Source organism: Branchiostoma floridae, chromosome 1, assembly GCF_000003815.2.
Source record: "Branchiostoma floridae strain S238N-H82 chromosome 1, Bfl_VNyyK, whole genome shotgun sequence".
NCBI lineage: Eukaryota > Metazoa > Chordata > Leptocardii > Amphioxiformes > Branchiostomatidae > Branchiostoma > Branchiostoma floridae.
Window position 1 is genome coordinate 1,554,754 of NC_049979.1, and position 18,187 is coordinate 1,572,940.

The following is an 18,187-nucleotide window of genomic DNA, read 5'->3' on the forward strand; positions in this document are numbered from 1 at the left end:
CCCATCAACCTTAAGCTTCCCTCAACCGAGACGGGGGCCGATACCGACTGCCAAGCACCTTTGACCCTTGGCTGACGTCACACTTCCGGTCCGGATGTATGGCTTAGGCTTTGGGTCATCTCAACTTTTTCTTTTGTGTAAGTATACATGGTCTTAAGATTGTAACATAACATAACATTAGCTTCGCTTACGACGGCCGTAGTATATCAGAAACACCTCACGTCTGGAGGGACCTGATGCTGCGGTATCACGTGCATTGACCTCAGGGGCATGAGAAATGTGGCTTTGAATGCAGAAGCTTCATCGATTCCTCTCGTCTTTGACAACTCAAGTCAATAATTTCTGGGTTTCCAAAGGAGGGAATTAGAGGACATCAGAGCCTGTTTTGTCAGACAGTTGCGAATTAGCCGCGCTCAGTGCCAATTTACGGGTCCGCACTTCAACCGAAAAGTGAAATAATCCACATCGACCGCCGCAGAGCCGTCCGTAAAGCCGTCCTGTTGGAAGGCGTTAGGTATTCCACTTGACACAGCGGGTGGTTAAACATTTATAGCTGCTGTACTTGGAAACTTTCTACGTGTCCTCGGTATGCATGCATGTGCATTCTATATACCATTGGTTTCGGCCTTACCTACGCACAACGTCGAACGATCACGCATTGTACCACCCATCATCCAGGAATGCATATGCCTTTAGTTTGCCCATGAAATTTAAACACAAGATAATATATACGCCAAACAGTAGTTACTCAAGCAACTGGATGTGATTTTGGAAACGGTCAGACGTTTCAGATAGTATTCACTATCTTTCGTCAGTGACACTGAAGAGATCTGTTGAACAGTGGGTTGATATTTTCTGGTTGCAAACCTACTGTTCAACAGATCTGCACAGCATCACTGCCGAAAGTGAAGGTAGTGGATGCTAGCTGAAATATGATTTTGGAATTAAAACGGGCAGACATTTCAGGTAATCTCCAAGCAGATCCTACGATGGCATAAGATAGTACTAAACTGACCAAGGAGTGTAGTCAGGCAAGAGCTAAACATTTGCCATGTAGCCAACCACACTCCTAGACCCGCTTCACTCCTCTAGCAGCTTTTCATACTATCTTATGCTACCGTAGGATCTGCATGGAGATTAGCTTTCAGGTATAGCATCCACTATTCAGGTATCCATCGTTTCCTTCTGCATGATTACCGGCCGTCCCCGCCGCTACACTGACCGCATGATTAACCATTGATGGAATCCTCCACGCCAGTTATCGGCCATGCGGGGCAGCGGGCGGGAATTATCGACGTTCGCGCCGTCTCGCAACCGTGAAGGGTAGCTGGATTCTCTCGGATCGAACTGGGGAGCCGCGTCATCTTCAAACAGTGTTGTATTCAAGTTCAAGTTTTTGCACTTGTTGGTCTGTAGAGGCACCCGACAATGATAGGTTAGCATGAGGAGGTGTGCTTCTACCCATGTACTCTCATCAGTATCGCTAGTTTCTGAGTCAGAATGCCTTTAATTGGTATTGATAAATTCACATTTGCTGTGTGTAACAGCTAGTTTTGTGATCATATTAGCTGCCACGGCTAAGGTTAATGTTCATATTTGCTGTGTTTAACAGCTAATTTTGTGTTCATATTTGCCGCAGCAGCTAATATGCCGACAGTTCTAAGCTCCCAGATTCATAACAGAAGGAGAAGGAGAGGAAAGAAGGAAATACCAGCAAAAGCAATATGACTCATTTGTATTAACCGTGTCTGAGCTTTGTTTCCCATTGACATCCAATATTGTCTTTCCTTTTTTTCCATTGGAATTCAAATTGTCTTCAGCCTAAAATTGTCTCACTATATAACGTTTCCTATTGGACAGCTAAAATTGTCTTTATTCATAGTTAGGGTATGAAATACCAGATCACTTCAGTGTCACTGACGAAAACTGGTGTATTCTAGTTGAAACGTCTGACCGTTTTCAAAACCATATCTAGCTGCTTGAGTAACTACTTTTTGGCGTATCTTATTACCTGGATGTCTAACCTACATCGACGTATAAACAATATTGTTTTCCTTCGGGAAATAAAACTGTTAGTATCTAGCGATAAAAAGTCCTTACCTTTCCTCCCCGCTTGGACTGGTACCAAATGCTGAGCCTGGCGTTGAAGGCGCCGCGCACGCAGATGGACCCGTTCTGGTCCTTCACTACGTAGTCGCCCTTGAAGATGCCTCCCGACCGCGGGGGCAGCGTGGGGGTCGGGGACGGCGCCGGCAGGGGGAGGGGGGTCGCCCGAGGGACGGGCACGGCGGGCTGCGGCGGCTGTGGGAGAAGGGGATCGTCAGTCTCGTGGTCTCTTGGGGTGGGTTTTCACCTTCGTACATTTTCAAATAGAAACTGGACAACTATAGCCAGATAACATGCCAGAGGAGTGAGCTGGTCGCAAACCATACTCCCCGGACTATATTTTTCCAATTTCCACTATATCTACTTTTCCAGCTACCTGTTCCATACGGACTAATATACGCACGTATGGATCCACTCTTCGCACGTATAAACTCACCCTAACACACCCCTTCCACTAGAAATTACTATCGCTGAGCTGCCAGGCATATGGCAACTCACTCAACAAATTTCATGGATGAAGATATTATTATTATTATTATTATTATTATTATTTCATCTTGAAAACAGATGGGTAGCCCCTACAACATAGTTTTACGTTGTCGTTTAAATCATATGTACATTGTACATCTTGTGTCATATTCCATTGACAGAGAGTTACACCATACAACAGTTGAGAATATTGGGAACAATGACTAGCATCTAACGGTTTCTATCAAACGCTGATACATGTACGAGTATATATTAAGTCCAACTGAACAATTCTCTATCACTCCATTAGCAGCATATCAGATATTCAATAACCGATGTCATGCCATCACCTTAGGATCACGGGTTACATTACAAGGCCCGTCTTCTCCGTAGGTAAAAAACATCAATTTATCTATTTATTTATTTGTTTCATCTTAAGACGGGTGGGTAACCTCTTTAACTTCAGGAAGTTATTTTCCAAGGAGGCCCACCATACATGTAAATAAAACAAGATATGTTACAGAATAAAGAGACTCTTTTTACACAACCATTGTTTTATTCCCACCGACGTTTCGGTGACCGTCTGTCACCTTCTTCAGGGCAATTCTGACTGTTTCACATTGTACTGCAGGACAGATGTCGCTGCTCACAGAATAAAGCACTGGTTGTGTAAAAAGAGTCTCTTTATTCAGTGACGTACCAACCAGATGAAACTATTCACGGAAGATACGTTACATTCATTCTAAGAGGTGACATCAATTTACAACATGCAGTAGAGAACATAGAATCCAAGGCGTCCAAACAGAATCATTGTCCATTACTGGAGTCCAAAAACGTTCCTAGGTAAAGGTAAAAAATAGAGTGGAGGTCAGAGGGCAGAGGATGGACTTCTCCCCTGTTATACCCAGTTTGGACGGTTTGGAGTTAACGAAAAATTAAAACGTATACCAAGAAATATACACATATTATGCCTATGAATCTTATTTTCACATTTTGTGTATTTTATGTCCTTTATATCATTCTTTTCGCTTCCAAAAGCTGCCCGGCCGGGCCCTGGTTTGGAAAGTCTAATATCAAGTTTGGACGATTTGGAGTTAACCAAGAAAAAGAAGTGGATCCAGAGAAGCCAGTGAAGCCGGTAAGATGCTGCTGCCCGTCACCAGCTCGTGCCTATATCGGCAGCTGAGCCGGATTTATGAATCTATAACGTTGGTGGGCTGCGCTTCAATAAGTCCAATATTTCACTCCGCACCGTTAAGGCCAGGCGGCTTTTCAGCACCGCCGGGCGCGGGATGGATTCGCAGTGGATCGACTGATGTTTGAGACGTTTTGGATTTCACGAAATCGCAGTTTAGGTTGGCCATGATTTGATCGGAAATTGAGGATCCATTTTCTTGGAATCCTACGGAATTTGCGACGCGGAAACAGAAATATTCAACCTGTGCAGCAATCCGTCTTTAGGGTTTGGTTATCTGCTGTGGTTGTTGGTTCAGAAGTCGTGCAATTTGTGGGGTTTGTTGGTGCTACTACTAAATGCTGCTTTATGCCTTTTACTCTCAGATTCATAGTAAACTAGTTCGGCATGTTTTGCGTTTGCTGTGATGTTGTGTTTGCGTCTTTGTGTTGAAGATTCGTCTTCATTGGCCATTACTGTTTCTTTTTCCCCGAATTTTGAAACAGTATTGTCCCTCGCATCTGGTGTCCTCGATCATATAGGCTGGAAATTTTGAATTTGCTCTGAAAATGTACTTTTAATTCCAATAACTCCACAACTACATAGCAATAATAAAGATAACACGATGTACAGGGAGCACGACTTCTCAACTGAAGCCTAACTGCACATGCACACATGCAAGTCAGGATCTATATATGATTTCAAACATATTTCCCCTGACATTTGGACACCAATGACTTACTACATTGAAGAGATCAATGTAAAAATCATATAGTGTTTGCTCCCCTACCTTTGGGTTCTGTTTAGCAGGACTTTGGCCTGGTGTCTGGCCCTGGCCTTGGCTCGGAGACTCGGTCTGTGAAGACGATGTTTTCTCCTGTGCTTCATAGATCTGCGAGGCCGTCTGTCTGGCCGGCGGGTCCGTGGGCACCAGGATGACCGGTACGTGCCGCTGCGTCTGTCCAGTCTGGCCGGACTGCCCGCTGTTCTGTCCGCCGGGCTGTCCGCCGGTTCGTTCCGGCCCGCCGGTCTGCCCTCCCCCGCCCGTCTGGTCCGACGCCCCGCCGAACTGGTTGGGCACGACGCGCGGCGGCATTGTCGTCGTGACGGGCTCGGACGCCTGGTTGTTCTGCGGGCCCTTGGACGCCTTCCGACGCGTCTCCTTCGGGGCCTGAGAGTTCCTGGCGGGAGGAGGAGGAGGGGGAGGGGGCGGCGGATCGTCCACGGAGTAGCCGATGGGCGGGCTCTGGTGGGAGGACCGGATGGTGGGGTCGTGCACCGAGGTGTCGTGCTGCGCGTACGGGTCGTGCTGACCGTGCCACGGCCTCTGCGGGTTGGGCGGCGGCCGGGACTCGCTGTGGTTCGGGGCTCCGGAAACGATACCTGCAGACACGATAGAAAATGTGGACCGGTAACTCATTTGCTGGTCCCATACATTTTGGGAACACAGTGAAGAGGGGTGGGGATAGACTGATTGCAGTATCAATATCACTGCATTAGACAGAACACGGTGCATGGTGATAACACGTTTCCAACAGAAACTATACCTGCAGACACGATAAAATATTTGGACTGGTAATTCATTTGCTGAATCCCATACTTTCACATACATTTTCGGAACACAGTAGAAAGAAGGGTTGAATTCGAAGAAAGACCAGATCACTGCGTTATCAAAACACAGTGTGTCACACTATGATGACACATTTCCATCAGAAGCAATGCCAGACAGACATTTCCACACATTTCCACCAACAAACATTATGCGTCCATGATGGTTTCTTTGACATGCAGGTGGTAAGATATGCAAAGTAACAGTTATTCAAGCAAGTGGCTAAAATTTCTGACCGTTTCCAAGTTTCATCCAATTGCTTGAGTAACTTTTACCTTGCGTTGCAAACATTTCAGTGCCTGAATATAACGTTACCTTTGGCGGAACTATACCTGGGTATGTGGCCTGGTACACCATAGTAGCAACAAAAATTCGTTGTTTCATACCACTATTTACAACAGTCAAAACTTCTCGTGTGCTGAAACGCGAATTGTGCGGTCACAAAACAATAATACAGATGGGATCACAGTCTTTTAACACGCATGGAACAGTAGGAATTGCAGAAAGTAATGAACAGCCTCAGCTATTTCTTCACGCTTGTTTTGAGTGTGTTTGGTGGGGTTTTGTAGTCTCCAAGCAGACCCCACGGTGCCTTAGGGGTAGCATCAAAGCTGGCCAAGGAGTATGGCCGGCTCCGGTGCCCGTTTGACTCCATTTGGCCGGCTATACCGCGTGCCTGCGAAGATGGTGTGTTACGCCGAAGGGCGGTTATACCAACTATATTGATCCAGATGCAGATAATCCTTTGTCAGCTTTGAAACTATCTCTGAGGCACTGTAGGGTCTGCTTGGAGACTATCTGTTTTGTATGTTTGCCTGGAGATGCGCGCTTGTCAAGGACACCCTCGCGTTAAGAGGGTATCTGTAAAAAGCGCACAACACCATAAACATGTACAAAACGTAAAATAACCTAAAACAAGACCGACTGCTACAGCTGCTTGTGTATTATGTCAGATTCCCTTTCCGAAACGACGAGGCAGAAGGAGAGTAACTCGTGACAAAGATGACGTAGCCTGCGCTGTGTTTGCACCAATTATATCTTATCGACTGGAAAATGCAGTGCTGACGTCATGACAGACGTATTAACCGACTGCTGCACCGTATTTGGGACCCGGTGTCACGCCAAATAATTGCCGCGCAAATAATTGCCCGGACATTAGGAAAGGGCTCCAGTATATTTGCAAAGGAGAGAAGTGCGTCACACTCGCGGGATGCGGTAAATTTTCAAGCAGAATTCTGGCCGGACTTTGGAAGGAGATATCGCCGTAACCCAACTTTAACCCCAACCTTACGCTGTCCCTCGCTCCACGCACGCGCAGGACCCTGCGGATCAAAGATCTTGGAGAGCAGGAATTTGGCGCCGCACCAGAAAAGTACAGCATGTACTGGCATCTGCTCTGGCACTTATCACCGGATAAACGGATTTCTATAGTTTTCTAATTCTGATCTAATGGCGTCCATTAGCGTTCATGGATAATACATCATAGATAATAACATTGCTTGCTGCAGAATTCTTATTTCTCCCGTTTAAACCAACGTTGGTTGGACAACAGCGGCGTGAACTAGTCATCATGATCAGCAATCTTACAGCAGTTCTTACTCGATCGAAAACGAGAGTATTAATATGTCTTCATCATCGGTGCTTGCGGTGTAGGATAGAAATCCACCTTGGAATGGTTGTGTAAGTTAAAAAAAACAGTGAATCTGGAAATGAAATGTCAAAAAACTGCTCCTTGATAACCAACCTTAACCAAAATGATTCATCTCCTCCCAAAGTTATTCTCCTGTACCGAACGAGTTCAGTTTGTGAGACTCAGCGCTTTCGTTGCGGCAGCATCGACCTGGGGCGGCTCCATAACTCACTTGTCTCCGGCCGCATTTCCCCGCAAACCAAACGTGAATTGGCGGATAATTCATGAGAAATTCAATTACCGACTGCTGCCACTCGCCCCCTGTCTCATATCAATAATTTAATACAGCTCACCGCAAATGCCGCCATAACTCTCTCCCTTACTCAATTGTGCCCCATTTTCGGCTGTTAAAACACGCGTTAAGGCGGTAAATACAATCATATCTCGCTGCGAATAGCGGTGTCTGTTCCCGGTGCCGTCCCTGGAGCATCATTTCAGAAGGGTAACGGAAACGCCGTTCTATTGACTGCGGACTGCCCCTGCCTCTTGTTTAAGACACGAAATTTCCAGATCATTTAGATGGTAAAAGGTTTGAAGGCTGATAGCCGGTAGAAAGCTACCATACCACAATGGTTATCACATCAAAATATATGCCACAGGCCTTCTACTATTCAAAATAACAAGAAGAATTTGCCACCCCGGAGGGTACCGATATGTGAAATTTGGGGTCCTGGCCCATGGACTACCAGGACGGCTTACATCGGGGACTTCTCTGTTTATCATTGTTCAACAATACTTCATTTGTTGTCGTAGTTAAAGATGCAGACGATGAACAACCTCTAAGAATGATGGAAAACCTTTAAACAGTCATGTAATTAATAGACGAATACATGCACATATATCCCTCTAGCACGCACTGCAAGAAACACCCATTGCAAACTAGGGTGATATGTACGCCCGTGGCCTGTCATTGTTTACAGTGATCTATGAGACTGGTTAGTATTCAGAAACGTCCACCATGTTGATGGATAGATTGACACATAGCTCCTGTGTCTTTGGACTTGCAGTTGTTTTATTTTATCGTTATAAACAGCGGTAGCAGGGCAGGTGGTTTTCCTCCCAGCTAGGACCCCAGCGTCCATCCAACATGGCGCTGAGGTGTCGGGTGACGCACGTAGTAAACTGACCAATGGCGTTTCGTTATTCAGTCAACTTCCAAAAGTGGCAAATCCCATTTGTCATACTGATATAAGTAGACCGTGTTTAGGTTAAGAACGTATATGTTATGACAGGAAGACAAAATAATAGCTGAAATATAAGGATAAAGCAACCAACCGATCGACCAACCAAGGTATGGAAAAAGTAACAATTTTATAAGACAAAGTCTTGAATCAGAACATAGCCTTATCTGCCGCTGTAAACCCATGTTGTCTGAATGGGTACAATTCAGGGCTATTAATCGAAAATGGTAGCCTCTGTGGCAGTGTCTCGTTTTTTTATGATGTTTCCTCCCCTCTTACAAACACGATCAATGAGATTCTACCACTACCTGCAGGAAAAAAAAAGTCAATTTCACAACTGATACACGTAAGAATATATGGATATGGTGAAGGATCTGGTTAGAGCATCTTTATAGTGCTCTGCAAGTCTGCTGAAGGAACGATGTACAGAAGCACATATTTATCACACAGTGCCAGGATAAGTGTAATCAGGACGGTGAGCCCGTGGAGCGATGTGTAAGTGATGGAGACGCGCGCCCACGGGATGAGGCCGGCCGCCCGCGGGGAGCATCCGGCGTCTGGACCGGCTGTGTGGCTGAGATAAGCCGCGGGATAACCCGATAGAGACAGCGCAGCATCCTGCAGGTAATAGGGACATCGCCTTGCCCTGCTCAAGCACCATTGACGCTCCTCGAGAGAGCTGTAACAACATCAGAGGATTCAGCACTGAGGACAGTTCTTCTTCCTCTACTTCCTTATATGGGCATGGCTTTATCGCCATTACAGGAATGCGAATCACGTTTTTACGTTGGAAATCGACCCGGCTCTGTTTACTCAGAACCATCTGTTACTATCAAACCAAACGGTAATCAGACACTCAAGAAGCATCGTCGTCAACACGTATGGCTGTGCAAGATGGACCTCACTTCGATCGGCTTCAATGTTGTATTCCCAAATGCCGTGTCCGTAAGCCCCGTTTTAATTGGCACTCATCTAAAAGCTGTTTTTCTGTTCTACAGTCAGAACGATTTAAGCGTGACAGGCTGCCATTTCTTCGGACTTCTAAACACCGACCGTGGTGACGGTGACATATTGTGATTGCTCACATGGCAGAAGCTGACCTGTCTCATTCGTTATTTGTCAGCTCTAGATGATAGTCCCCAGCCTAGAATGACTGCGCCTACACCTACATGATAAATAGGGCGCCTCTTCATTTCTCAGTTGTGTGACTATCTCAACGCAGAAATGCATTCAAACGCCGGTTCCATGTCATTAGTTAGGTACTGGCCTGCTTCATTGAAGTCGTAGCTATTCCGTTGATCTCTTTTCCAGTCGCAATAAAGGACTACATTAAAATGAGATGACCTTTAGTAGCATCAATTTTCGAGCACATTTGTGTCAGCAATTCGATTCAAAGTAGTACTGTACAGAGGCTATATAGCGTACACTAGGTTCAGGTTGATTTACGAGATACACGTCGACAGGGTGAAATGCTCGTATAGCTAACTTCTGGGAATATGCAGTACAACAAAGATGAAAAACGAGCCCCTTGTGGCATTCCGTTTTGGCTCGAAGATGATATATTTTTCTGTTTACTTCATGTCCTTAACCTTTTTACACAAGGGACGAGGACAGGAAAGGCATGGAAGGAGTTTGGATCTGTACTTTTATCAAAGAATTGTTGTTTGTGGAATTTCTTTCAGCGATCAATTTAAGCGATCTTAAAGTGTAAACAATGCAGTTATGAATGTAATTTTAATGTACTTCACATGTTATATGAGCAAATGATAAGGATGGCAATTGACGCATAGATGGCTATATACCTAGTTGTAACTGAATGCGTTCCACGGTTTTATATGCGCAGCCCAATTCCAACTCGAGATGCAAAATCTATTGATGAATAAACCTTTCCCCCACACCTACTTAACTGGCCTCATCTCTGGGTGCAATGACCTTCAAAAAGCCCTCTGTGCGATAAAGAACCCTAATCCTGAAATGGTGCTTGTTTGTAGTTAATGCATATAAAAGTGGCTCGGATTTCTTCACTCGATATCGAAAATCAATCCGCTTTCTGAGGGAAGCCGCTCGGCTTTAGCTGCATACAGCTACAGCATGTCTCCTCTCGGCTTAAGGTGGTATCTCACTGCAATTGGGGCACCGGTGTGGCACTGCGGGGTTTGAAAGATTATCAACGAATTTCAGGGATAAAGAATGAATTTCCTAACGTTTTGTGTATTTTGTTGTCTTCTAAGTCATGCTTTTACGTATTACGCAATACCTAAATTATAAAAAAAGGCAAAATTAACACAGCAGTGCCGCAGTAAACGAGCCCGCAGTGCCGCATCGGTGTCCCAAGTTCAGTGAGATATCACCTTTACTGAGAACGCGGCAACAAGACCAGGTGGCAGCACTGAATATTTCAGGCGGTTAACGTCAGGGTTTTAACGGGGACTTTGTCACCTTCTACAGATTGGCTGTCGGTTCAAGAGGTCCTTGTTACTCATGCATTCGTGAATCCTCTTTTACTTACACTTGGACAAAGATGAACTTCAGTTCGTACCACTGTACTTCTACTTAAGCCTACGCTATTTCAATAATTGACTTAAGTGAATATGTAATAGATTCTTGATGAAATGTGGAATATTTAGTGCTACTCTTAAGCACTCAGATATTATACAGAATTTTTCACAGAACAACTGTGAAAAAAATTGAGTATAGATAACATATTGTTGGTGGCTTATGTTGCACCAGAGTAGCTTTTTGTCAATACAAATAAATTGTACCTGTGACGAATATACATTGTATTAGATAAACACAGAAACTATAGTGTTTTGAATCTACAACATGCAAAATCATTGCCTTATTTGTCAATCCTGGTTGCTGTGGATAAACTATGTACTGTATCCAGCTAATGCTGCACGCAGTGAAATTTTTGCAGCGTGTAATGTGCAGGATACCAACTGCGTAGTGCTCCTCAACTAACGTGTTGTTGCAGTTTATCTTAAGCAATAAAGAAGATGAATGGCTTCATTCTTGTATGGCTGATGCTGCCAGTTCCAGAGAAGCTGGTGTCTTACGCCGAAAGTTAAAGGCAGCCACGCGGGCTGAAGAAAGGGTGTGCCACCCCGTAAGGGGCCGTATAATCCCAAAGGTGCTGTAATACACCGTATGACTATGACTGACTGACTGATGCGGACTGTACAGATTCAGATACACAGAAGTATGTTTCAGTGTAAGCACAGCGTTATCACCAACATGCAGTTTCCAGAGCTCCAACAAGATAAGAGGCATGCGGACCAGATGAAGATGCGCGCAGCGTCCTGGCAGTAATAGGAACGCTGCCTTGGTCAGATGGATATCTTAGGTTTGTATATCACAGCCACAGCCTCCTTGAATTCGCCACACTAGGTTCCAACAGATCCAAGGCACGCAAGGGAAGACACTGTGTCAACTTGGTTTGCTTGCTGAAAGCAGACCTAAAGCACAACCGAGCCCTTCCTACAACAGCAAAGAATTGTACATACGAAACGTTTTGCAACAACCTTGTAACCTGACTTATATGTAAATAGCTGTGAACTGTTTGTTTTGATTTTGTCATTTATTTGTTCTTGTCAGTTATCCTTTTTTGAGAGGTGATGTGAATATTAGCGTACTGCTAGAGTGTATTACCTCTCTGTCCTGTTTTGTACTTTGATGTTGAATAAAAAAAAACAGCAAAGAAACTCCACGAGCTTAGGAAGCTTGCAGGATGCAAAGCATAGTGAATAAGATTGAATGCAGCCATAGGACTTTTCAAAGACTATAGATGCAGAATTCAGCGACTGATGATGATGATGATGATGATGATGATGATGACAGCCTCCTGTGATAAAACTATAGCAGCAGCCGATTTTTTAGCACTAAGGACGGTTATTCCTTTGTTAACGTATCTGACCGAGATTGGCAAAATTCCACTCCTCGTCCTCTATTCCAAAGTCAGATACGACCTCCATCCTGATGACGCGCGGCATTGATGCCCTGGTGGATTTCCACCACGCCCTACTATCGCGCTTTGCGTTTGTCTGTCACGAAGAATCAGATACGTTGGAAACTCTAACGAGTTCAGGGCTTGCCGCCGCAATCACAGATACTAAAGATATCTATTTTTGGAATCTTTACTCAAAGATGTACGTTGATAACTTAGAGCCCCTTTGCGGAATATTTAGCTGCCACGCATGACAAGCGCTGGGTAGTTGGTTGGACACAGGTAAACTACAAACCAGTGTACTTTTCTGTGTTTGTTTGAAACTTTACTTACTCGTGATCATTTTGTGTAACGGTATCATCATCTAGTCTCTACCGGGCTGACTATGCAGGCTGTTATAAGAATAATAATCTGGGAAAGGAGTTTTGCTGCCAGAGGGTTTGGCCGGCCGCGGAGCTGACTCACCTGGCCAATTTCCCCATTTTGGGCCAAATTTTACGATCACCGTACCGTAGGAAGGCCTGGTGGAAGCTAGTCGCCCTCCAGGTTTGCCTAGATGGTTGTCGAAGAGTTATAATTGTCAGATGTTGAGAACTACATGACCAAGGCACAGATGGTGCACCCAGAATCTCCCTAGAGTGGAAGACCTGCGGTTGTTATTCGATCTGTCGCAGGGGGATTTGTCAAATAAACCTTCAGTCCTATGGTCGCACCTGAAGCTATTACTGCCGTATTGAGGTCACTTGCTTTAGCGCCGAATGGCAACCGCTGCAGAACCTTGCGATTTAGCATCACCTATTGTAATTCAACCCTTACCTGTGAGTTGTCAGCTCACCCAATAACAACAATAACAGACGAAGCCTAATAATAATAATTATGATTGTGAACAACAGTGCGGCCAAAATGAATAACAGAGCTCGAACAGCAAAGTCACACAGAATAGCGAATGAATCTTGCACAGCAGCATTATGAAGGGTGACAGCTGGGTTGCTAGTTTGGAGAGAAGGTAGCAGGTATGGGGATTAAATCAATTGTATCCATTTTTCCAATTTAAGTGTAGAATCAGATTTGACACATCTAAGGTTCTATCTCTGAATCGCTACGTGATCGTCATATTTCACTTAGGGTGGAACATATTTCTTATACTCGGGTTCGTTGGTCTCAGCTTTGTGACTGGTTTCTAAGTATTTTCTATTTTAATAACATTTTGATAAGAAAAATGGACTTGTATTCTTCGTAAAGAACTGGATATTGAATTTGCACAAGCTGAGTCCTTCCCAAGATTCGATAAATGTATACTGTTGTTTCTTTGAATGGAAAAAGAATAGATAGATGAAGATCATGGCCTCGCCAATGTGGCCACGATATGATCGATTCTACTTTGCCTGGATCCAGACTCCAGTCTGATGTCTTGGGGTTTGCGCATGCTGGCTACGCCACCCTGTCCATCTGAAGCAGTGTTTACCAGGGGACGACCCTGCACTGGTCTGTCACTCAGCCATTACAAACCTATCTCAATGGGACGCGGGGAGGCAGGGAAAGTACTAATCAGAGAAAGACGTAGGAAACAACGAACCAACGTCACCTTTCCCCTGACACGGTCACACGAAAATCCCGAATGAATGTGTAGAGTTTGAACGAGATGGATATCATGGTTTAAACACAGATAATGGGGGCTAAGCACCAATGGAAAAGAAAATGAAACAACGAACACAGAACTCTTGGAAATGTCCAGTCACAGAGAAAAAAAATCAAGCGTGCGTAGTGCAGTGGTTAGCGGCCCTGTCTCTGGAACCAGAAATCGTGAGTTCGATTCCGGCTGTGTCGCTCACCCGACATGCACGCTACCGGAAAGGGTTGCAGTCGTTATGATGGGACGTTAAGCTGTGATCCACTGTTCATTGTGGTTGTCGAAGAGCTTGGGGTATTTCTCCGGTACAACGAAGCTGTAAATATTGTACATAGTGAGGTGGGAGGCGAGTCCGCTCACACGTCGCCATCTTGGAAAGCTCGCCCTCTAAAACGGCGCACAGAAAACGTCCGAGAAATCGTGCACTGTCGAAACCAGAGGCCCGGACCGTCGACTCTAAATGTCTAGAGTTTTACCCTCTGCTACCATTGTTAAGCGGATTTCTTGTCCCTCTTTACTTAGGGATAAATGACATAGTGCCTGTCTTCTCTGTCATGACCTGTGGAAGAAAAGCCCTTAAAATTGAGTTGAACTAGATCGATATCATTTTACTTACAAACATGCCATAGAAGAATCTTAAGTTGAATTAAGATTCTTGTCTGGAGTTGGGGAGCTCAGGTTCGTCTGTATGAATTGATATGACAAATTTTGGGATTTGCCGATGCGTTACTTCAACTCCCAGCCCACTGCTCTGCCGCTCCGGAGTGTCACACCTGCATTCACGTCATAATGTGTTGGGATCTTCCAATCGCATGCAGCTGGCAGCTATATTGATCCAAATGCACGGGGTTATTAAAGAAGCACAGTTCGTTTAGACACGGTAATTTCTGCAGAGGAAAGAGTCTTGGCGGCGCCTGTGACTGTTCTGCACAGATAAGAACGCAAAAGTTTCGGCGCGCCACAACGAGTTGGAGATGTTGGCATGAGATGAGATGGAAAGCAAGCAGAGAAAGTGGCCCTGCCAATCACAAGATATCCTGTTGAAAAACTTTGAGTGTATGAATAAATTCCTTGCATAAATATGATACAGCAGAAGCCAGTTAATTGCACAACGGATAAACGCAAAATTCTGTTAACTGCACGGAATCCCAAAGTCCCAAACCGGTGCTGTCCAGCTGGATAACTTCGCATTATTGCACCAACCGGATAATTGCACGAAATACGCTGGCGATTAGGCTGTGCAATTGAATGGCTTCTACTCTACAGCAATTGGTCCTGTTTGCGAAGTGGATGTCCGACGCTAAGGGCCTGGTGTGGTACACCGATCGGTAGTTAGACAGATAACAGATAAGCAATGAGCTTCTACCCCTGCCAAGCTTAGAATCTGTTTGATTTTGTTCTGTTGTTTTTGTATTTGTTAGCTTCTGTAAAGTAGTTAAAAATGAAGACAATCATACAGTGCAGATACAATGTTACCAAATAAGACAGACAGCAGATAAGCATCGAGATTCTACCCCTGCCATGTTAGATAAACCCTCGCCATGGAGGCGAGATTTCTGCTCTTGAAGTAGACAAAGGTGCCGCCTCTGGTGCTGGAGCAGTCTTTCTCAGGCTAGATTGAGCCGCGCGGAGCTCACCTTTGTCCCTGACCCTGCCATTACACATGGATCTCACGGACGCCATATCCTCAACTCTCCCTTCATCAGGCGTCCTCTGGCACACCTCTGCTGCATCATACATGGCCATGAACGTCAGCGGGTGCACTTGAACCCGGCCTCATGGTGACCATCGCTCAATAACAACCCTTCACAGGAATTGCCGCCGAGTTCCCTAAATGTACAGTCGGGACTTTATGATGTGACCGAAGCCGCGGTCGGTCACGCTGTGAGGAAGATATTGGATTTTTACTCCGACTGGAGTGGGATGGATGCGGGAGGAGTATTGGACGGTCCGTCACACCGTCAGTCGGTCATGGTGTGCCGCAAAATATGTCATCGGTCATGCAACTTCCGCACCCCGAAGTGCCGCCATTTCTCTCTGTCCGTGGACGGTTGGGAAGCGCACATCGGGGTCAGATATGGTAAAATTTGAGCTCTCGTAGGAGGAAACATTATCTACTATGTAGCATTTTCTGTACGTGAACCAGTGCTATGCATCATCCACTTCCCGAAGTACCGCCATGTTTCTCTGTCAATGGGTGGCTGGGAAGCACAGCTCGGGGTGAAATATGGTAAACGTCAAACACTTATAGGAGGGAACATCATTTACTGTATCTTATGACTTATGTAAGTGAACTAAGAAACTCATGAAAACAAAGAAGTCTTATCTGCACTTGAAAACGGAGGCCGTGGAAAACAAACCAGCTAATGTTTTGAAATATCCACACCCTGAGTACCATCATTTGTCTTTGCCCACGGATGGTAATGAAGCTCCATCAAATGCGGGAATGAAAAAGTACCAAAATCGTTGGAGGGCAAATCGTAAACTTCTCAGCGACAGACTAGGCTATCATAGTCGGGCGTTTTCATGCTTATGGTAAGCTTTTATTGCTGATCGATTCTATTTCACTCGTCCTCTCTTTCTCGTTTCTACAAGGCGCGGTGACAGAAAAAAAACAGAGCGATAGTACCGATATACCATAGAAAAACGACTCGTAGAGCCTGCTAGGGGTGCAAGGATAATCTTCACATTAATATTTATCCACTGCATTGCATTTTCCGAACGTAAAAGAGGGAAACAGGGGAAAATAGATCAGTCCCACCAATCTTCTTCATTCTTCATGAAGAGCCACATCTGCCGGCTTTCAATTATCTATGCAGCGAGTAAAAGATGACTAATCATGTTCATTAAAGATGCTATTACAGGCACGACAATCAGTCTCTCGGGATAAGGGCGGGCTGTGATGGGGCTGATATGAAGAATTTGATGTAGAAACAGGAAGATACCACAATGTAGCCCAAGCGTTCTGGCCATTTTGTCCAAAGAAAATTGAAAGTGAATTTCATTTCGTCAAGAAGTACCCTATGTATGATATGTTAAGTAATACGTTATTCACATTCCTATGTCTAAATACTATAGATTTCAAGATACTCGATACCAGAAGTAGATGTGACTATATCTTTAGATCAGACAGCCTTCATACTGCTTATAATAGATAGATTAGAAAAGACGGTGACACCCATGTTTAGCCCCATGCCCTGATTGTATAGAGGTTTTCTAAGTATCCTATATTGTTTAGTTAGTAGAGTTTTGAAGATTTATTTTGTATTCAACTTTGTTTTGTAGTTTATACTTGACGATACGAGAGTCACGGTACTTTTTGTCGTGTCAATAAACCTTGTTATGATGTTTCCATGTGCATCTGTCCAACAGTTTTCATCCTACCCCCTCTACACACAAGTCCTGATGCTATACTTGCATCATCTCTGTGGATGTCTCCGTAAGATGTTTTAAAATCACATTTACTTTTTGAGGATGGAATAAAGAGAAACAAACAAAAATGCTTGCAAGAAACCCACTCCTCAATAACAATAACACAGATGAATAAACAATTACACAAGGTAATAACACAGTTATACAGAAATATAGGTTGGATAAGGGAAGCAATTAGAAGGAAACAAGACGAATTGGTATTAAGTCAATCACGGAAACATGTATAATCAATAAAAATATGAATCACGGAAACATGTATAATCAATAAAAATATGAATAATATCACAATTATCATAGTTTTGAAAGCATGACAGTGATACGGATCCTCGCAGTGCATTGCCATTGTGTTGCTGTAGGTCTACAATGCTGGAATTCATTCTATCCCAGGGAATACAAAGAACAGTAATCCCTCTGACAGCCTCTACAATTCCGCCATTTTCCCGCTGACTACATACTAATGTGGCCCTTTAATCAATGCCACTCCTACAGCAGGAAAACGCCTGCTATGTAATGTATTCCGGCATAGCCGTCGGACTCGTTAATAGGAATACAGCTGTCAACGTAGAGTCGATCATCGACGGCATTCAAGAGTGAAATACGGTATGAGATACAGAGCTGCCATTTTGAACATGACTGCCTAAGATGAAAGCTATATATAAACTATATTGAAAAGGGTTGCTCTTGCAGCGCTGCGCTAATCATAGGGGGCGAATTCTAAGAACCAAAATAAGGAAACCCGATAAGCTGTCGAGAACGTGCATTTCTGGGCGTGGTAGACATCCCAGAACGCACGTTAGTAGACAAAGCAAGATGCAAAGACATGAAGATGTCATTCAATAAACAGAAACGGCCCAAGAGAAAGAGATGTTTCATCGTTCGGGACGTTACACGGGAGTATCGATGTCGCATATCTCCCTCGTGTCTCAGCATCTCGTGATACAAGAAAACTAAAGG

At 44.5% G+C, this 18,187-nt stretch overlaps 1 protein-coding gene across 1 annotated transcript in view; it reads right to left on the minus strand.

Annotated features, from left to right (window-relative positions):
* LOC118426158 overlaps window positions 1-18,187 on the minus strand; it is a 52,819-nt gene that overhangs the window by 28,733 nt on the left and 5,899 nt on the right. The window contains exons 2-3 of the mRNA XM_035835423.1: window positions 4,539-5,131; window positions 2,101-2,301 (exon numbers count right to left, since the gene is read on the minus strand). Of these exons, the coding sequence (XP_035691316.1) occupies window positions 2,101-2,301; window positions 4,539-5,131 (794 nt within the window). The remainder of the gene's footprint in view (window positions 1-2,100; window positions 2,302-4,538; window positions 5,132-18,187) is intronic.